General features: G+C 51.4%; 1 protein-coding gene across 8 annotated transcripts in view; it reads left to right on the top strand.

Annotated features, from left to right (window-relative positions):
- The window catches only part of LOC746936 (colony stimulating factor 2 receptor subunit alpha), a 64,764-nt gene extending 42,928 nt beyond the window's left edge, over positions 1-21,836 (top strand). For all 8 annotated transcript variants that reach the window (XM_063805043.1, XM_063805041.1, XM_063805040.1 and 5 more), the window contains 3 exons: positions 1,874-1,970; positions 4,259-4,340; positions 18,879-21,836. In XM_063805043.1, the coding sequence (XP_063661113.1) occupies positions 1,874-1,970; positions 4,259-4,340; positions 18,879-18,956 (257 nt within the window). In that variant the 3' untranslated portion in view covers positions 18,957-21,836. The remainder of the gene's footprint in view (positions 1-1,873; positions 1,971-4,258; positions 4,341-18,878) is intronic.
- Positions 21,837-22,111: the final 275 nt, after the last annotated feature.

Genomic DNA, 22,111 nt, shown 5'->3' with positions numbered 1-22,111 from the left:
CAAAGGGTACAGAAGAAAAAATGTGAGCTGCAGTGCAATGGTGCACCTCTACCTCCCAGATCACACAGACAAAACGGGGTACAGGGATGATCAGAGGTGCATTCGTGTCTGGTGGGCCGGGGTGACTGCACCTGTAAGAAATGTTTTTTTGTTTATTTATTTTTTGTTTTTTGAGACGGACTCTCGCTCTGTCACCCAGGCTGGAGTGCAATGTCACGATCTCAGCTCACTGCAACCTCTGCCTCCTGGGTTCAAGCGATTCTCCTGCCTCAGCCTCCCGAGTAGCTGGGATTACAGACATGCATCATGCTTGGCCAATTTTTGTATTTTTATTTTTATTTATTTATTTATTTATTTATTTTGAGATGGAGTTTCGCTGTGTCACCCAGGCTGGAGTGCAATGGCACGATCTTGGCTCACTGTAACCTCCGTCTCCCAGGCTCAAGCGATTCTCCTGCCTCAGCCTCCTGAGTAGCTGGGATTACAGACATGCATCATGCTTGGCCATTTTTTAAATATTTTTATTGAGACAGGGTCTCACTCTGTCACCCAGGCTGGAGTGCAATGGCACGATCTCGGCTCACTGCAACTTCCGCCTCCCAGGTTCAAGCTATTCTCCTGCCTCAGCCTCCTGAGTAGCTGGGACTACAGGCGCCCACCACCATGGCCAGCTAATTTTTTTGTATTTTTAGTAGAGACGGGGTTTCACCCTGTTAGTGAGGCTTGTCTCGAACTCCTGACCTCAGATGATGCGCCCACCTCGGCCTCCCAAAGTGCTGGGATGACAGGTGTGAGCCACCGTGCCTGGCCCAATTTTTGTATTTTGGGGAGAGACGGGGTTTCACCATGTTGGTCAGGCTGGTCTCGAACTCCCAACCTCAGGTGATCCTCCCGCGTCGGCCTCCCAAAGTGCTGGGATGACAGGCGTGAGCCACCGTGCCTGGCCCAATTTTTGTATTTTTGGTAGAGACGGGGTTTCACCATGTTGGTCAGGCTGGTCTCGAACTCCCAACCTCAGGTGATCCTCCCGCCTCGGCCTCCCAAAGTGCTGGGATGACAGGTGTGAGCCACCGTGCCTGGCCCAATTTTTGTATTTTTGGGAGAGACGGGGTTTCACCATGTTGGTCAGGCTGGTCTTGAACTCCCAACCTCAGGTGATCCTCTCGCGTCGGCCTCCCAAAGTGCTGGGATGACAGGCGTGAGCCACCGTGCCTGGCCCAATTTTTGTATTTTTGGGAGAGACGGGGTTTCACCATGTTGGTCAGGCTGGTCTCGAACTCCCAACCTCAGGTGATCCTCCCGCCTCAGCCTCCCAAAGTGCTGGGATGACAGGTGTGAGCCACCGTGCCTGGCCCAATTTTTGTATTTTTGGGAGAGACGGGGTTTCACCATGTTGGTCAGGCTGGTCTCGAATTCCCAACCTCAGGTGATCCTCCCGCGTCGGCCTCCCAAAGTGCTGGGATGACAGGTGTGAGCCACCGTGCCTGGCCCAATTTTTGTATTTTTGGGAGAGATGGGGTTTCACCATGTTGGTCAAGCTGGTGTCGAACTCCCAACCTCAGGTGATCCTCCCGCCTCAGCCTCCCAAAGTGCTGGGATGACAGGCGTGAGCCACCGCATCCAGCCCATGGTGGCGAAGTTTTAACAGCTCAGCAGAAATTTCCTTGTGGGCAAAACATAGGGCAGGCAGGTTGCTTTCATCTCAGAGCCATCTTACTTAAGAACCAAAAAGAGGGAGGCAGGTTTGCTGGACCCAGTTCTCAGCTTGACTGTTCCCTTTGGCTAAATACATTTGGACACCCGAAGAGATTTAATTTCCTTTCACATGTCTGTCAACGATTCACCGCAGACGCAAACCTGTGTGTCTCTCTAGGTTCTGACGACGGGAACCTCGGCTCTGTGTACATTTACGTGCTCCTGATCGTGGGAACCCTTGTCTGTGGCATCATCCTCGGCTTCCTCTTTAAAAGGTAACCTGTGAAACACCTGGGCCTCCCCCAGGAAAACAGGCCAGGCCGGGAGGAAAGCGCTTTGTCCAGTCTCTGTCTCTGTCTCTGAGAAAGAGAAACACAGCCTTGGCCGGGCGTGTTGGCTCACGCCTGTCATCCCGGCACTTTGGGAGGCCGAGGCGGGAGGATCACCTGAGGTCGGGAGTTCGAGATCAGCCTGACCAACGTGGAGAAACCCCCACTCTATTAAAAATACAAAATTAGCCGAGTTTGGTGGCGGGTGCCTGTCATCCCAGCTACTCGGGAGGCTGAGGCAGGAGAATCGCTTGAACCCGGGAGGCGGAGGCTGCGGTGAGCAGAGATCATGCCATTGCACTCCAGCCTGGGCAACAAGAGCGAAACTCCGTCTCCAAGTAAGTAAGTAAGTAAATAAATAAATTATACTTTAAAAACTGACCCCGGCCGGGCACGGTGGCTCATGCCTGTAATCGCAGCACTTTGGGAGGCCGAGGTAGGCAGATCACCTGAGGTCAGGAGTTCAAGTCCAGCCTGGCCAACACGGTGAAACCCCATCTCTACTAAAAAATATAAAAATTAGCCGGGCATGGTGGCGGGCGCTTCTCATCCCAGCTACTCGGGAGGCTGAGGCAGGAGAATCGCTTGAACCCGGGAGGCGGAGGTTGAGGTGAGCCGAGATCACGCCGTTGCACTCCAGCCTGGGCAACAAGAGTGAAACTCCGTCTCAAAAAATAACAATAATAATAATACATAAAAAGAGAGAAACACAGAGTGCAGGCACAAAGGTTACGGTATCTTCCTGTCTCCTGTGGCTTTTGCCTGTAAGGGATGATCCTTTCTGCCTTTCCCAGATCCTGGAGGCTCCCTACGTCCCTGGGCTTGTGGCCCCGTCACTGCCGTCTCTCCCTCCGTCTCCACGTGACCTCCTCCTCTGTGTCTGTGTCTCCTCTTCTGTCTCTTAGAAGGGCGTCACGCCTGTCATCCCAGCACTTTGGGAAGCCAAGGCGGGTGGATCACAAGGTCAGGAGATCGAGACCATCCTGGCTACCACAGTGAAACCCGTTTCTACTAAAAAGTTAGCCGGGTGTGGTGGCGGGCGCCTGTAGTCCCAGCTACTCGGGAGGCTGAGGCAGGAGAATGGCGTGAACCCGAGAGGCGGAGCTTGCAGTGAGCTGAGATTGCACCACTGCACTCCAGCCTGGGAGACAGGGCGAGACTCCATCTCAAAACAAACAAAAAGAATGGAGAAAATGGGAGATCCTACAGGAATGCACAGTGATGCTCACAGGGAATCTTTCTAGAATCTTCCCTCAGCCCCTCGGGCACAGGGATGGGAATGGAACAGGCAGTCAGCTGTGGGCAGCTTCAGGGAGTCTGAGGTCACTGATGTTGAAGGGCTGAGCTCCAGAGGGGAAACACCTGCCTTGATCCCACCAGCCTTGAAGAGCGTGGTTTCTGGGTTGGAGGTGGTTTTTTTGTTTGTTTGTTTGTTTGTTTTTTTGAGACAGACTTTTGCTCTTGTTGCCCAGGCTGCAGTGCAGTGTTGCAATCTCGGCTCACTGCAACCTCCACCTCCCAGGTTCAAGCGATTCTCCTGCCTCAGCCTCCCGAGTAGCTGGGATTACAGGCGTGCACCACGATGCCCGGCTAATTTTTGTATTTTTAGTAGAGACGGGGTTTCTCCATGTTGGCCAGGCTGGTCTCGAACTCTTGACCTCAGGTGATCCACCCGCCTCGGCCTCCCAAAGTGCTGAGATTATAGGTGTGAGCCACCATGCCCAGCCTAGTTCCTTAAGATTTTCGTCATTTGGTGATTCTTTCTTTTTCTTTTTCTTTTTCTTTTTTTTTTTGAGATGGGGTCTCACTCTGTCACCCAGGCTGGAGTGCAGTGGTGCAATCTCGGCTCACTGCAACCTCCACCTCCCAGGTTCAAGCAATTCTCCTGCCTCAGCCTCCTGAATAGCTGGGATTACAGGCAAGCACCACGATACTCAGCTAATGTTTGTATTTTTAGTAGAGACAGGGTTTCACCACGTTGGCCAGGCTGGTCTCGAACTCTTGACCTCAAGTGATCCACCCGCCTCGGCCTCCCAAAGTGCTGGGATTACAGGTGTGAGCCACTGCACCCGGCCTAGTTCCTTAAGATTTTCGTCACTTGGTGATTCTTAGTGAAGTTCTGCATAGTTGAGCGCAGACACCCTGCACATAGCATCCCTCGGCACAGGGCGTTGATGGAAGGAACCCTGGTGACCCGGGGTTCATTCTCTTCACACTTTTTCTCTGTGTCTCAGGTTCCTTAGGATACAGCGGCTGTTCCCGCCAGTTCCACAGATCAAAGACAAACTGAATGATAACCATGAGGTGGAAGACGAGGTAGGCAGGGGTGGGCGGAGCAGTGACCTGGGATGGAAGGTGGGGAGTGGGGAGCGTGGGACACGGCCTCTGAGTGTCAACCATCTTGCTTCTCCACCAGCTGGGACCGCAGTGTCACCACCGGTGTGGCTGGAATCTGTATCCCACTCCTGGGCCTTCTCCCGGGTCGGGGTCTTCTCCAGGGTTGGGGTCAGAGTCATCTCTGTGAGCTCCATCAGGAGAAACTGAGGCAGGGTGGTGGTCAAAAAAAGGAGGAGAAGACGGTAGAGAGGGCCAGGCACGGTGGCTCATGCCTGTCATCCCAGCACTTTGGGAGGTTGAGGCATGTGGATCATCTGAGGTCAGAGGTTCGAGACCAGCCTGGCCAACGTGGTGAAACCCCATCTCTGCTAAAAATGCAAAAAATTAGCTGGGCGTGGTGGTGTACGCCTGAAATCCCAGTGACTCGGGAGGCTGGGGCAGGAGAACGGCTTGAACCCAGGGGGCGGAGGTTGCCGTGAGCCGAGATCGCACCACCGCACTCCAGCCTGGCTGACAGAGTGAGACTCCATCTCAAAAGAAAAAAGAAGGTAGAGAGGAGAGGCGGAAATAGAGACAAGAGACAGAGGCAGAGAAAGATGGAGGGAGAGAGATGGAGGAGAGAGAGAGGAATGTAGAAGAGAATGAGAAGAAGACACAAAGGAGAGGGAAACAAACAGGCAGACAGACTGACAGAAACAAAGGCAGACACACAGACAGAGAAACAGAGAGAGGGAGGGAGGGAGAAAAGAGAGAAGGAAAGAGAGAGAGAGACACACAGAGAGCAAGACTGACCTACAAAGAGAAAAAGACAATCAGAGAGACACAGATGGAGAAACAGAGACAGATAAACAACAAACATAAAGACCCAGGCGGGGGCCGGTCGCGGTGACTCACATCTGTGAGGGATGCTACGTGCAGGGTGTCTGCGCTCAACTATGCAGAACTTCACTAAGAATCACCAAGTGACGAAAATCTTAAGGAACTAGGCCGGGTGCAGTGGCTCACACCTGTAATCCCAGCACTTTGGGAGGCCAAGGCGGGTGGATCACTTGAGGTCGGGAGTTCGAGACCAGCCTGACCAACCTGAAGAAACCTCGTCTCTACTAAAATTACAAAAATTAGCCAGGTGTGATGGCGCACACCTGTAATCCCACCTATTCTGGAGGCTGAGGCAGGAGAATCACTTGAACCCAGGAGGCGGAGGCTGCAGTGAGCCGAGATCGTACCATTGCATTCTAACCTGGGCAACAAGAGCAAAACTCTCTATCAAAAACAAAACAAAACAAAAAAATCATCCCCAGCAGGGAGAGGAGAGAGACAGAGAGGAACAGAGGCAAAGAGAGGGGAGAGAGACAAAGACAGAGAGACACAGAGAAAGACACAGACAGAAAAAGAGAGAGAGAGAGGGAGAAGGAGACATAGAGACAGGGACAAAGAGAAAAAGACAGAGAAACAGAGAGACATAGGTGGACACGGACAGGGGAGAGAGAGAGACAGAGACCAAGGGATGAGAGTGGAAGAGAGACAGATAGAGGAAAAAGACAGAGAGGGAGGCAGAGAAAAGAGACACAGAGAGACCGAGAGAGACAGGGAAGACAGAGGAGTCGGACTTAGTCTCAGCGAGAGCCCAGAGAGGGTGAACAAGGGCGAGAAACCATGTGACCTCCACCCTGAGACCCCAGTGGCGCTCCTCTCCCACCCACCTCTCTCCAGCTCAGGGACTGTGTCTTATGTTGCAGTACGCTGGCAGGCTGGAAAGTCAGGCCAGGGCTGATGCTCATCCCAGAGGCAGAACCGTCCTGCATTCTCAGAGTGGGAGATGAAATTTTTAAAAAGGAAATAAAACTCTTGTACGGGGAACCTCAGCTTTTATCCTTTAGACCTTTGACTGATTAGATGAGGCCCACTCTTCTCCTTTACACCTTCAGCTGATTAAATGAGGCCCGCTCTTCCCCCTTTAGACCTTCGATGGATTAGATGAGGCCCACCCTTCCCCCTTTAGACCTTCGACTGATTAGATGCGGCCCACCCTTCCCCTATATACCTTCCACGGATTAGCTGAGGCCCACCCTTCCCTATATACCTTCAACTGATTAGATGAGGCCCACCCTTCCCCCTTTAGACCTTCGACCGATAAGTTGAGGCCCGCCCTTCCCCTATATACCTTCCACTGATTAGATGAGGCCCACCCTTCCCCCTTTAGACCTTCGAATGATTAGTTGAGTCCCGCCCGTCCCCTATATACCTTCCACTGATTAGATGAGGCCCGCCCTTCCCTATATACCTTCCACTGATTAGATGAGGCCCACCCTTCCCCTATATACCTTCCACTGATAAGCTGAGGCCCATCCTTCCCTATATACCTTCGACTGATTAGATGAGGCCCACCCTTCCCCTATATACCTTCCACTGATTAGCTGAGGCCCACCCTTCCCTATATACTTTCGACTGATTAGATGAGGCCCACCCTTCCCCCTTTAGACTTTTGACTGATCAGATGAGGCCCACCCTTCCCCTTTGGACCTTCAGCTGATTAGATGAAGCCCAGCCATCCCCTTTAGGCCTTCGACTTATGAATTAGATAAAGCCCACTCTTCCTCTTTAGACTTTCAACTGATTAGACGAGGCCCACTCTACCCATTTACACCTTCGACTGATTAGATGAAACCCGCCATTCCCCTTTAGACCTTCGACTGATTAGATAAGGCCCACCCTTCCCCTTTAGACCTTCAGCTTATTAGATAAGGCCCACCCTTACCCTTTAGACCTTCAGCTTATTAGATAAGGCCCACCCTTACCCTTTAGACTTTCAACTGATTAAATGAGGCCCACTTTCCCCGTTTAGACCTTTGACTGATTAGATGAAGCCCACCTTTCCCTTTTAGGACCTTTGACTGATTAGATGAGGCCTACCCTTCTCCCTTTAGACCTTTGACTGATTAGATGAGGCCTACCCTTCTCCCTTTAGACCTTTGACTGATTAGATGAGACCCACCCTTCCCATTTAGACCTTCAACTCATTACATGAAGCCCACCCTTCCCCGCTTCCCCTTTAGACATCCAGCTTATTAATTAGACAAGGCCCACCCCCTTTAGACCTTCGACTGATTAGATGAGGCCGACCCTTCCCTATATGCCTTCAACTGATTAGATGAGGCCCACCCTTCCCCTATATACCTTCCACTGATTAGATGAGGCCCGCCCTTCCCCTATATACCTTCCACTGATCAGGTGAGGCCCACCCTACCCCTGTATACCTTCCACTGATTAGATGAGGCCTGCCCTTCCCCTATATACCTTCCACTGATTAGATGAGGCCCACCCTTCCCCTATATACCTTCCACTGATTAGCTGAGGCCAACCCTTCCCTATATACCTTCCACTGATTAGATGAGGCCCACCCTTCCCCCTTTAGACTTTTGACTGATCAGATGAGGCCCACCCTTCCCCCTTTAGATCTTGGATGGATTCGATGAGACCCACCCTTCCCCTTTGGACCTTCAGCTGATTAGATGAAGCCCAGCCTTCCCCTTTAGGCCTTCAACTCATGAATTAGATAAAGCCCACTCTTCCTCTTTACACTTTCAACCGATTAGACGAGGCCCACTCTACCCATTTACACCTTCGACTGATTAGATGAAACCCTCCATTCCCCTTTAGACCTTCGACTGATTAGATGAGGCCCACCCTTCCCCTTTAGACCTTCAGCTTATTAGATAAGGCCCACCCTTACCCTTTAGACTTTCAACTGATTGAATGAGGCCCACTCTCCCCGTTTAGACCTTTGACTGATTAGATGAAGCCCACCATTCTTCTTTACACCTTCGACTGATTAGATGAAGCCCACGCTTCTCCTTTGGACCTTCAACTGATTAGATGAGGCCCACCCTTCCCCCGTCAGCCCTTCGACTGATTAGATGAGGCCCACCCTTCCCTATATACCTTCCACTGATTAGATGAGGCCCACCCTTCCCCCTTTAGACCTTCGACCGATAAGTTGAGGCCTGCCCTTCCCCTATATACCTTCCACTGATTAGATGAGGCCCGCCCTTCCCCCTTTAGACCTTCGACTAATTAGTTGAGGCCCGCCCTTCCCCTATACACCTTCCACTCATTAGATGAGGCCCACCCTTCCCCCTTTAGAACTTCGACCGATAAGTTGAGGCCAGCCCTTCCTCTGTATACCTTCCACTGATTAGATGAGGCCCGCCCTTCCCCCTTTAGACCTTTGACTGATTAGTTGAGGCCCGCCCTTCCCCTATATACCTTCCACTGATTAGATGAGGCCCGCCCTTCACCTACATACCTTCCACTGATTAGATGAGGCCGGCCCTTCCCCATTTAGTCCTTCGACTGATTAGCTGAGGCCCACCCTTCCCCCTTTAGACCTTCGACCGATAAGTTGAGGCCTGCCCTTCCCCTATATACCTTCCACTGATTAGATGAGGCCCGCCCTTCCCCTATATACCTTCCACTGTTTAGATGAGGCCCGCCCTTCCACTATATACCTTCCAATGATTAGACGAGGCCCACCCTTCGCCCTTTAGACCTTCGAATGATTAGTTAAGTCCCGCCCTTCCCCTATATACCTTCCACTGATTAGATGAGGCCCACCCTTCCCCTACATACCTTCCACTGATTAGCTGAGGCCCACCCTTCCCTATATACCTTCGACTGATTAGATTAGGCCCACCCTTCCCCTATATACCTTCCACTGATTAGCTGAGGCCCACCCTTCCCTATATACCTTCAACTGATTAAATGAGGCCCGCCCGTCCCCTATATACCTTCCACGGATAAGATGAGGCCCGCCCTTCCTCTATATACCTTCCTCTGATTAGATGAGGCCCGCCCTTCCCCTTTCGACCTTCGACTGATTGAGGCCCGCCCTTCCCCTGTATAACTTCCACTGATTAGATGAGGCCCACCCTTCCCCTATATACCTTCCACGGATAAGATGAGGCCCGCCCTTCCTCTATATACCTTCCTCTGATTAGATGAGGCCCGCCCTTCCCCTTTCGACCTTCGACTGATTAATTGAGGCCCGCCCTTACCCTGTATAACTTCCACTGATTAGATGAGGCCCACCCTTCCCCCTTTGGACCTTCGACTGATTAGTTGAGGCCCGCCCTTCCCCTGTATACCTTCCACTGATTAGATGAAGCGCACCCTTCCCTATATACCTTCGACTGATTAGTTGAGGCCCGCCCTTCCCGTATATACCTTCCACTGATTAGATGAGGCCCACCCTTCCCCCTTTAGACCTTCGAGTGATTAGATGAGGCCCACCCTTCCCCCTTTGGACCTTCGACTGATTAGTTGAGGCCCGCCCTTCCCCTGTATACCTTCCACTGATTAGATGAAGCGCACCCTTCCCTATATACCTTCGACTGATTAGTTGAGGCCCGCCCTTCCCGTATATACCTTCCACTGATTAGATGAGGCCCACCCTTCCCCCTTTAGACCTTCGAGTGATTAGATGAGGCCCACCCTTCCCCCTTTAGACCTTCGACTGATTAGTTGAGGCCCGCCCTTCCCCTATATACCTTCCACTGATTAGATGAGGCCCACCCTTCCCCTATATACCTTCCACTGATTAGCTGAGGCCCACCCTTCCCTATATACCTTCCACTGATTAGATGAGGCCCACCCTTCCCCCTTTAGACCTTTGACTGATCAGATGAGGCCCACCCTTCCCCCTTTAGATCTTGGATGGATTCGATGAGACCCACCCTTCCCCTTTGGACCTTCAGCTGATTAGAAGAAGCCCAGCCTTCCCCTTTAGGCCTTCAACTCATGAATTAGATAAAGCCCACTCTTCCTCTTTACACTTTCAACTGATTAGACGAGGCCCACTCTACCCATTTACACCTTCGACTGATTAGATGAAACCCTCCATTCCCCTTTAGACCTTCGACTGATTAGATGAGGCCCACCCTTCCCCTTTAGACCTTCAACTTTTTAGATAAGGCCCACCCTTACCCTTTAGACTTTCAACTGATTAAATGAGGCCCACTCTCCCCGTTTAGACCTTTGACTGATTAGATGAAGCCCACCATTCTCCTTTATACCTTCGACTGATTAGATGAAGCCCACGCTTCTCCTTTGGACCTTCAACTGATTAGATGAGGCCCACCCTTCCCCCGTCAGCCCTTCGACTGATTAGATGAGGCCCACCCTTCCCTACATACCTTCCACTGATTAGATGAGGCCCAACCTTCCCCCTTTAGACCTTCGACCGATAAGTTGAGGCCCACCCTTCCCCTATATACCTTCCACTGATTAGATGACGCCCGCCCTTCCCCCTTTAGACCTTCGACTGATTAGATGAGGCCCGCCCTTCCCCTATATACATTCCATTGATTAGATGAGGCCCGCCCTTCCCCTATATACCTTCCACTGATTAGATGAGGCCCGTCCTTCCCCTATATACCTTCCACTGATTAGATGAGGTCCACCCTTCACCCTTTAGACCTTCGATTGATTAGTTGAGTCCCGCCCTTCCCCTATATAACTTCCACTGATTAGTTGAGGCCCGTCCTTCCCCTGTATACCTTCCACTGATTAGGTGAGGCCCGCCCTTCCCCTATGTACCTTCCACTGATAAGATGAGGCCCACCCTTCCCCTATATACATTCCATTGATTAGCTGTGGCCCACCCTTCCCGATATACCTTCGACTGATTAGATGAGGCCCACCCTTCCCCTATATACCTTCCACTGATTAGCTGTGGCCCACCCTTCCCGACATACCTTCGACTGATTAGATGAGGCCCACCCTTTCCCTATATACCTTCCACTGATAAGCTGAGGCCCACCCTTCCCTATATACCTTCCACTGATTAGATGAGGCCCGCCCTTCCCCTATGTACGTTCCACTGATTAGATGAGGCCCGCCCTTCCCCTATACACCTTCCACTGATTAGATGAGGCCCGCCCTTCCCCTATGTACTTTCCACTGTTTAGATGAGGCCCGCCCTTCCCCTATATACCTTCCACTGATTAGATGAGGCCCACCCTTCCCCTATATACCTTCCACTGATTAGATGAGGCCCGCCCTTCCCCTATATACCTTCCACTGATTAGATGAGGCCCACCCTTCCCCTATATAACTTCCATTGATTAGATGAGGCCCGCCCATCCCCTATATACCTTCCAATGATTAGATGAGGCCCACCCTTCCCCCTTTAGACCTTCGACCGATCAGTTGAGGCCCGCCCTTCCCCTATATACCTACCATTGATTAGATGAGGCCCGCCCTTCCCCCTTGAGACCTTTGACTGATTAGGTGAAGCGCACTCTTCCCCCTTTAAACCTTTGACTGATTACATGAGGCCTACCCTTCCCCTACATACCTTCCACTGATTAGCTGAGGCCCATCCTTCCTTATATACCTTCGACTGATTAGATTAGGCCCATCCTTCCCCTATATACCTTCCACTGATTAGCTGAGGCCCACCCTTCCCTATATACCTTCCACTGATTAGATGAGGCCCGCCCTTCCCTATATACCTTCCACTGATTAGATGAGGCCCGCCCTTCCCCTATGTACTTTCCACTGTTTAGATGAGGCCCGCCCTTCCCCTATATACCTTCCAGTGATTAGATGAGGCCCACCCTTCCCCTATATACCTTCCACTGATTAGATGAGGCCCGCCCATCCCCTATATACCTTCCACTGATTAGATGAGGCCCACCCTTCCCCTATATAACTTCCATTGATTAGATGAGGCCCGCCCATCCCCTATATACCTTCCACTGATTAGATGAGGCCCACCCTTCCCCCTTTAGACCTTCGACCGATCAGTTGAGGCCCGCCCTTCCCCTATATACCTACCATTGATTAGATGAGGCCCGCCCTTCCCCCTTGAGACCTTTGACTGATTAGGTGAAGCACACTCTTCCACCTTTAAACCTTTGACTGATTACATGAGGCCTACCCTTCCCCTACATACCTTCCACTGATTAGCTGAGGCCCACCCTTCCTTATATACCTTCGACTGATTAGATTAGGCCCATCCTTCCCCTATATACCTTCCACTGATTAGCTGAGGCCCATCCTTCCTTATATACCTTCGACTGATTAGATTAGGCCCATCCTTCCCCTATATACCTTCCACTGATTAGCTGAGGCCCACCCTTCCCTATATACCTTCAACTGATTAAATGAGGCCCGCCCGTCCCCTATATACATTCCACTGATAAGATGAGGCCCACCCTTCCCCCTTTAGACCTTCGACTGATTAGTTGAGGCCCGCCCTTCCCCTATATACCTTCCACTGATTTGATGAGGCCCGCCCTTCCCCTATATACCTTCCTCTGATTAGATGAGGCCCACACTTCCCCTTTCGACCTTCGACTGATTAAATGAGTCCCGCCCTTCCCCTATATACCTTCCTCTGATTAGATGAGGCCCGCCCTTCCCCTTTAGACCTTCGACTGATTAATTGAGGCCCGCCCTTCCCCTGTATAACTTCCACTGATTAGATGAGGCCCACCCTTCCCCCTTTGGACCTTCGACTGATTAGTTGAGGCCCGCCCTTCCCCTATATACCTTCCACTGATTAGCTGTGGCCCATCCTTCCCTATATACCTTCGACTGATTAGATGAGGCCCACCCTTTCCCTATATACCTTCCACTGATTAGATGAGGCCCGCCCTTCCCCTATGTACCTTCCACTGTTTAGATGAGGCCCACCCTTCCCTATATACCTTCCACCGATTAGATGAGGCCCGCCCTTCCCCTATGTACCTTCCACTGATTAGATGAGGCCCGCCCTTCCCCTATATACCTTCCACTGATTAGATGAGGCCCGCCCTTCCCCTGTATACCTTCCACTGTTTAGATGAGGCCCGCCCTTCCCTATATACCTTCCACTGATTAGATGAGGCCCGCCCTTCCCCTATATACCTTCCACTGTTTAGATGGGGCCCGCCCTTCCCCTATATACCTTCCACTGATTAGATGAGGCCCACCCTTCCCCCTTTAGACCTTCGACTGATTAGTTGAGGCCCGCCCTTCCCCTATATACCTTCCACTGATTAGATGAGGCCCGCCCTTCCCCTATGTACCTTCCACTGATTAGATGAGGCCCGCCCTTCCCCCTTTAGACCTTCAACCGATCAGTTGAGGCCCGCCCTTCCCCTATATACCTTCCACTGCTTTGATGAGGCCCGCCCTTCCCCCTTTAGACCTTTGACTGATTAGATGAAGCGCACTCTTCCCCCTTTAGACCTTCGACTGATTAGATGAGGCCCACCCTTCCCCTATATACCTTCCACTGATTAGCTGAGGCCCACCCTTCCCTATATACCTTCCACTTATTAGATGAGGCCCACCCTTCCCCCTTTAGACCTTTGACTGATCAGATGAGGCCCACCCTTCCCCCTTTAGATCTTGGATGGATTCGATGAGACCCACCCTTCCCCTTTGGACCTTCAGCTGATTAGATGAAGCCCAGCCTTCCCCTTTAAGCCTTCAACTTATGAATTAGATAAAGCCCACTCTTCCTCTTTAGACTTTCAACTGATTAGACGAGGCCCACTCTACCCATTTACACCTTCGACTGATTAGATGAAACCCGCCATTCCCCTTTAGACCTTCGACTGATTAGATAAGGCCCACCCATCCCCTTTAGACCTTCAGCTTATTAGATAAGGCCCACCCTTACCCTTTAGACTTTCAACTGATTAAATGAGGCCCACTCTCCCCGTTTAGACCTTTGACGGATTAGATGAAGCCCACCATTCTCCTTTATACCTTCGACTGATTAGATGAAGCCCACGCTTCTCCTTTGGACCTTCTACTGATTAGATGAGGCCCACCCTCCCCTTTATACCTTCGACTGATTAGATGAGGCCTACCTTTCTCCCTTTAGACCTTTGACTGATTAGATGAGGCCCGACCTTCCCCTATATACCTTCCACTGATTAGATGAGGCCCGCCCTTCCCCCTTGAGACCTTTGACTGATTAGGTGAAGCGCACTCTTCCCCCTTTAAACCTTTGACTGATTAGATGAGGCCCACCCTTCCCCTACATACCTTCCACTGATTAGCTGAGGCCCACCCTTCCTTATATACCTTCGACTGATTAGATAAGGCCCATCCTTCCCCTATATACCTTCCACTGATTAGCTGAGGCCCACCCTTCCTTATATACCTTCGACTGATTAGATAAGGCCCATCCTTCCCCTATATACCTTCCACTGATTAGCTGAGGCCCACCCTTCCCTATATACCTTCATCTGATTAAATGAGGCCCGCCCGTCCCCTAGATACCTTCCACTGATTAGATGAGGCCCACCCTTCTCCCTTTAGAGCTTTGACTGATTAGTTGAGGCCCGACCTTCCCCTATATACCTTCCACTGATTAGATGAGGCCCACCCTACCCCTATATACCTTCCACTGATTAGATGAGGCCCGCCCTTCCCCTATATACCTTCCACTGATTAGATGAGGCTCACCCTACCCCTATATACCTTCTACTGATTAGATGAGGCCCGCCCTTCCCTACATACCTTCCACTGATTAGCTGAGGCCCACCCTTCCCTATATACCTTCCACTGATTAGATGAGGCCCACCCTTCCCCCTTTAGACCTTCGACTGATTAGTTGAGGCCCACCCTTCCCCTATATACCTTCCACTGATTAGATGAGGCCCGCCCTTCTCCTATATCCCTTCCACTGATTAGATGAGGCCCGCCCTTCCCCTATGTACGTTCCACTGATTAGATGAGGCCCGCCCTTCCCCCTTTAGACCTTCGACTGATTAGTTGAGGCCCGCCCTTCCCCTATATACCTTCCACTGGTTAGATGAGGCCCACCCTTCCCCCTATATACCTTCCACTGATTGGAAGAGGCCCGCCCTTCCCCTATATACCTTCCACTGATTAGATGAGGCCCACCCTTCCCCCTTTAGACCTTCGACTGATTAGTTGAGGCCCGCCCTTCCCCTATATACCTTCCACTGATTAGATGAGGCCCGCCCTTCCCCTATGTACGTTCCACTGATTAGATGAGGCCCGCCCTTCCCCCTTTAGACCTTCGACTGATTAGTTGAGGCCCGCACTTCCCCTATATACCTTCCACTGATTAGATGAGGCCCACCCTTCCCCTATATACCTTCCACTGATTAGATGAGGCCCACCCTTCCCCCTTTAGACCTTCGACTGATTAGTTGAGTCCCGCCCTTCCCCTATGTACCTTCCACTGATTAGATGAGGCCCACCCTTCCCCCTTTAGACCTTTGACTGATCAGATGAGGCCCACCCTTCCCCCTTTAGATCTTGGATGGATTCGATGAGACCCACCCTTCCACTTGGGACCTTCAACTGATTAGATGAAGCCCAGCCTTCCCCTTTAGGCCTTCAACTTATGAATTAGATAAAGCCCACTCTTCCTCTTTAGACTTTCAACTGATTAGACGAGGCCCACTCTACCCATTTACACCTTCGACTGATTAGATGAAACCCGCCATTCCCCTTTAGATCTTCAACTGATTAGATGAGGCCCACCCATCCCCCTTCAGGCCTTCGACTGATTAGATGAAGCCCACCCTTCCCCCCTTCCCCTTTAGACCTTCAGCTTATTAATTACACAAAGCCCACCACCTTTAGACCTTCAAATGATTAGATGAGGCCCACCCTTCTTCAGACCTTCAACTGATTAGATGAGGCCCACCCCCTTTAGACCTTTGACTGATTAGATAAGGCCCACCCACATTCTCCAGTCCAATTTCTTTTCCTGGAAATCAGCTGATTGTGGACTTGACATCTACAAAGCCCCTTCGTACCAGCCGCTGAGTCATGGTTTGATTCAATAACTGGGTTCTGTAGCCTAGTCACGGGGACACGTCAGTGGTGCCGGGTATCAGAGACGAAGGCCAAGAGATGAAAGAGAAACAGAGACTGAACCCAAAAGAGGCAGACACACAGGAAGATGGAGATAGAGACCCAGAGATGGGGGTGGAAGAAGGTGAGAGGGGGAGGAAAGAGAGACAGAGAGGGAGACAGAGAAAAGAGGCAGAGAGACCAAGAGAGAGGCTGAACAGCAAGACCCCAGAGAGGGTGACTAAGGGTGAGAGACTTGCGTGACCCACATCCCAAGAGCCCGTGGGTGGCCCTCTCCCACTCAACTCTCTCCAGCTCAGGGGCTGTGTCTTCCTCCCATGGGGAACTCCAGTTCGAGCCCAGGGTTGCCCCCACCGCCCTCTTCCCTGCCACATAGGTAACATCCTCCTGGTTGCCACTTGCACACCCCCATCCTAGACCCGGCCATCTGTCATTCCGTTACCTTCCACCCCAACGCCAGCCTCCTCCCCGGCCCCCGCTTTCCAGTGACCCCCAGGGGTCCCCCACATCGAGGTGCCAGGATGACGGCTTCAGGCTTCAACCTTCCCTTCTCTGAGCTCCGTCAGCTCCAGGGGCGTAGCACCTGCTGTACCCTGCCCTGGTTTCATGCTCACAAGCTCTTCCAAAGACCACCCTGTTCATCGTCAACTATGAGGTCCCATGGGTGGATCTGTCTCAGATCTTTACCCCAGGAAAAACCCCTGGCCAGGTGCAGTGGCTCACGCCTGTCATCCCAGCTCTTTGGGAGGCCAAGGCGAGTGGATCACCTCGATGTCAGGAGTTTGAGACCAGCCTGGCCAACATGGTAAAACCCCATCTCGACTGAAAGTACAAAATTTAGCTGGTGGCGGCTAAAGGGGGAAGGGTGGGCCTCAACTAATCAGTCGAAGGTATATAGGGGGAAGGGTGGGCCTCGTCTAGTCAGTCAAAGGTCTAAAGGGGGAAGGGTGGGCCTCATCTAATCAGTTGAAGGTCTATAGGGGGAAGGGTGGGCCTTGTCTCATCAGTTGAAGGTATATAGGGTAGGGTGGGCCTCATCTAATCAGTTAAAAGTCTAAAGGGGGAAGGGTGGGCCTTGTCTAATGAGTCGAAGGTATATGGGGGAAGGGTGGGCCTCATCTAGTCAGTTAAAGGTCTAAAGGGGAAGGGTGGGCCTCATCTAATCAGTTGAAGGTATATAGGGAAGGGTGGGACTCATCTAATCAGTCGAAGGTCTAAAGGGGGAAGGGGGGCCTCGTCTAATCAGTTGAAGGTACATAGGATAGGGTGGGCCTCATCTAATCACGTGAAGGTATATAGGGTAGGCCGGGCCTCATCTAATCAGTTGAAGGTAGATAGGGAAGGGTGGGCCTCGTCTAATCAGTTGAAGGTATATAGGATAGGGTGGGCCTCATCTAATCACTCGAAGGTATATAGGGTAGGCTGGGCCTCATCTAATCAGTTGAAGGTATATAGGGAAGGGTGGGCCTCGTCTAACCAGTCGAAGGTCTAAAGGGGGAAGGGGGGCCTCGTCTAATCAGTTGAAGGTATATAGGATAGGGTGGGCCTCATCTAATCACATGAAGGTATATAGGGTAGGGTGGGCCTCATCTAATCAGTTAAAAGTCTAAAGGGGAAGGGGGGCTTCGTCTAATCAGTTGAAGGAATATAGGGAAGGGTGGGCCTCATCTAATCAGCTGAAGGTCTAAAGCGGGTAGGGGGGCCTCGTCTAATCAGTTGAAGGTATATAGGGAAGGGTGGGCCTCATCTAATCAGTCGAAGGTCCAAAGGAGAAGGGTCGGCCTCATCTAATCTGTTGAAGGTCTAAAGGGGGAAGGGGGGCCTCGTCTAATCAGTTGAAGGTATATAGGGAAGGGTGGGCCTCACCTAATCAGTTGAAGGTCTAAAGGAATGGGAGCCTCGTCTAATCAGTTGATGGTATATAGGGAAGGGTGGGCCTCGTCTAATCAGTCGAAAGTCTAAAGGGGGGAGGGTGGGCCTCGTCTAATCAGTCGAAGGTCTAAAGGGGGGAGGGTGGGCCTCGTCTAATCAGTGGAAAGTCTAAAGGGGGAAGGGTGGGCCTCGTCTAATCAGTCGAAGGTCTAAAGGGGGGAGGGTGGGCCTCGTCTAATCAGTCGAAGGTCTAAAGGGGGAAGGGTGGGCCTCGTCTCATCAGTTGAAGGTCTAAAGGGGGAGGGGTGGGCCTCGTCTAATCAGTTGAAGGTCTAAAGGGGAGGGTGGGCCTCTTCTAATCAGTTGAAGGTGTATCGGGAAGGGTGGGCCTCATCTGATTAGCTGAAGGTCTAAAGGAGAAGGGTGGGCCTCGTCTAATCAGTTGAAGGTATATAGGGAAGGGTGGGCCTCATCTGATCAGTCGAAGGTCTAAAGGGGGAAGGGGGGCCTCGTCTAATCAGCTGAAGGTCTAAAGGAGAAGGGTGGGCCTCATCTGATCAGTCAAATTTGTGGTGGCGGTCACCTGTAATCCCAGCTACTCAGGAGGCTGAGGCAGGAGAATCGCTTGAACCCGGGAGGCCGAGGTTGCAGTGAGCTGAGATGACACCACTGCACTCCAGCCTGGGCAATAGAATGAGACTCCGTCTCGAGGGAGAAAAAGAAAATAAACACAGCCCACTGAGTCCCAGGCTGAGCTCGTGAAGATCTGACAGCCTGAACCCTCCTTTTTCTCAGATCATCTGGGAGGAATTCACCCCAGAGGAAGGTAAAGGCTACCGCGAAGAGGTCTTGACCGTGAAGGAAATTACCTGAGACCCAGAGGGTGTAGGAATGGCATGGACATCTCCGCCTCTGCGACAGTGAGGAACTGTTTTCTTGATGATGCTGTGAACCTTTATATCATTTTCTATGTTTTTATTTAAAAACATGACATTTGGGGCTGGGCGCGGTGGCTCACGCCTGTAATCCCAGCACTTTGGGAGGCCAAGGCAGGCAGATCACCTGAGGTCAGGAGTTCAAGACCAGCCTGCCCAACATGGTGAAACCCCATCTGGACTAAAAATGCAGAAATTTACCCAGGCGCGGCGGCGGACGCCCATCATCCCAGCTACTTGGGAGGCTGAGGCGGGAGAATTGCTTGAACCCGTGAGGCGGAGGTTGTAGTGAGCCGAGATCGCGCCATTGCACACCAACCTGGGTGACAGAGCAAGATTGCATCTCAAAACAAACAATAATAATAAATGATAAAAACCTGATGTTTGGCTGGGCGCCGTGGCTCATGCCTGTAATCCTAACACTTTGGAGGATTGCTGGAGACAGGGGTTTAAGACCAGTCTGGGCAACATAGCAAGACCCTGTCTCTACAAAAAAGGCAAAAATTAGCTGGGCGTGGTGGCTTGTGCCTGTAGTGCCAGCTATCCGGGAGGCTGAGGTGTGAGGATCACTTGAGTTCAAGCTGACAGTAAGCTATGATTGCACCGCTGCACTCCAGCCTGGGTGACAAACTAAGACCCCATCTCTCTGTCTCAAAAAAAGTGATATTTCGCAAAGATGCTTAGACTCCAAGAAGCTTTTGCATCTCCTTCCAACCCAACCACTGAGGTACTGTGTAGCCTCCTCCTTGAATAACTGACCTGGTGAGCTGAGATTGCGCCATTGCAATCCAGCCTGGGCTACAAAAGCAAAACTCCATCTCATTAAAAAAAAAAAAAAAAAAAAATTGATGGCCGGGCGCGGTGGCTCACACCAGTAATCCCAGCACTTTGGGAGGCTGAGGCGGGCGGATCACGAGGTCAGGAGATCGAGACCAGCCTGGCTAACATAGTGAAACCCCATCTCTACTAAAAATACAAAAAATTAGCCAGACGTGGTAGCGGGCGCCTGTAGTCCCAGCTACTCGGGAGGCTGAGGCAGGAGAATGGCGTGAACCCAGGAGGAGGAGGTTGCAGTGAGCCGAGATCACAACACCGCACTCCAGCCTGGGCGACAGAGCGAGACTCCGTCTCAAAAAAAAAAAATTATTATTGTACAGTGCCAGGCCTCCCTGGGTTATAAATCCAGTTTTTAGTAGGTCCGGTTCCTTCTGCAGGACAAAGTGATGATATAGTTTGGTTGTTTGTCCTTTGCAAATCTCAGTTTGAAATTTGGTTCTCTGGGTCGGAGGTGGGACCTGGCAGGAGGTGTTTGAATCAAGAGGGGGCGGACTCCTTATAGATGGCTTGGTGCCTTTCTTGTAGTAATGAGTGAGTTCTTTCTCTATTTGTTCCTGAAAGAGCTGGTTATGAAAAAGAGGCTGGTGCCCGGGCATGGTGGCTCACACCTGTAATCCTCGCACTTTGGGAGGCCGAGGCGGGTGGATTGCCTGAGCTCATGAGTTCGAGACCAGCCTGGGCAACATGGTGAAACCCCGTTTCTACTAAAATACAAAAAATTAGCCGGGTGTGGTGGCAGGTGCACCTGTAGTCCCAGCTACTCAGGAGGCTGAGGCAGCAGAATTGCTTGAACCCGGGAGGCGGAGGCTGCAGTGAGCCAAGATCACGCCATTGCACTCCAGCCTGGGCAACAGAGTTAGATTCTGTCTCCAAAAAAAAAGGTAAAAAGAAAAAGAGGCTGGTACCTCCTTCCCTGCCTCTTGCCACCTCTCCCAACATGTAACACCAGCTCCCCTTCCTCTCCCACCAGGAGTGGAAGTTGTTGAGGTTCTCAGCAGCAGATGCTGAAGGCACAATTCCTGTACAGTCTGTGGAATCATCAGCCAAATAAACCTGTTTTTTTTTTTTTTAAGTTGGAATCTTGCTTTGTCGCCAGGCTGGAGTGCAGTGGCACAATCTCTGCTCACTGCAACCTCCATCTCCCCAGTTCAAGCAATTCCCCTGCCTCAGCCTCCCAAGTGGCTGGGAGTACAGGCGCCCGCCACCATTCCCGGCTACTTTTTTTTGTTTTGTTTTGTATTTTAGTAGAGACAGGGTTTCACCCTGTTGGTCAGGCTGGTCTCGAACTCCTGACCTCGTGATCCGCCCCCCTTGGCCTCTCCACGTGCTGGGATGACAGGCCTGAGCCACCGCGTCCAGCCAAATAAACCTCTCTTTAAAATACATCACCCAGCCTGGGGAATCCCTTTGTAGCAATGCAAAACAGACTAAGACGAGATGGAAATTCATTTCCCTCCATTTCCCACATCTAGAAAAGGCTGACTTTCTTCATTGGTGGTTGCTGTCACTCAGGCCTGCTGTTGCCTCCTCATATCTCACTGGACTGTGACTCTCCTGCCTCCCTCTTATAAGGACAATTATTATTATTATTATTATTATAAATTATTAATATTATTTGAGATGGAGTCTCGCTCTGTCATTCAGGCTGGAGTGCAGTGGCACGATCTCAGCTCACTACAACCTCCACCTCCCGGGTTCGGGCAATTCTCATGCCTCAGCCTCTCGAGTAGCTGGGATGACAGGCACCTGCCACCACACCTGGCTAATTTTTGTATTTTTAGTAGAGATGCGGTTTCACCGTGTTGACCTGACCACAGGTGACCCACCTGCCTCAACCTCTCAAAGTGCTGGGATTACAGGTGTGAACCACCGCACCTGTTCCTTATAAGGACAATTGTAATTACATGTCAGGCCCATGTGGACACTCCAGAATCATCTCTCCATGGCAATATCCCTGGAATAAAAGTCCTCCTTCCATAGAGAGCATTCTGTAATGTGTCGACAGCATGCTTATCCAGGTAAGAACATGCTGGGGGCCATTATTCTGTCTCCCACGTGGAATTAGGACGTGGACATCTTTGGGACCATTATTCTGTCTCCCACATGGAATTAGGACGTGGACATCTTTGGGGCCATTATTCTGTCTCCCACATGGAATTAGGACGTGGACATCTTTGGGGCCATTATTCTGTCTCCCACATGGAATTAGGACGTGGACATCTTTGGGGCCATTATTCTGTCTCCCACATGGGATTA

The sequence above is a fragment of the Pan troglodytes genome, chromosome Y (assembly GCF_028858775.2).
Source record: "Pan troglodytes isolate AG18354 chromosome Y, NHGRI_mPanTro3-v2.0_pri, whole genome shotgun sequence".
NCBI classification, from domain to species: domain Eukaryota; kingdom Metazoa; phylum Chordata; class Mammalia; order Primates; family Hominidae; genus Pan; species Pan troglodytes.
This window is presented reverse-complemented; position numbering and strand designations above follow the sequence as displayed.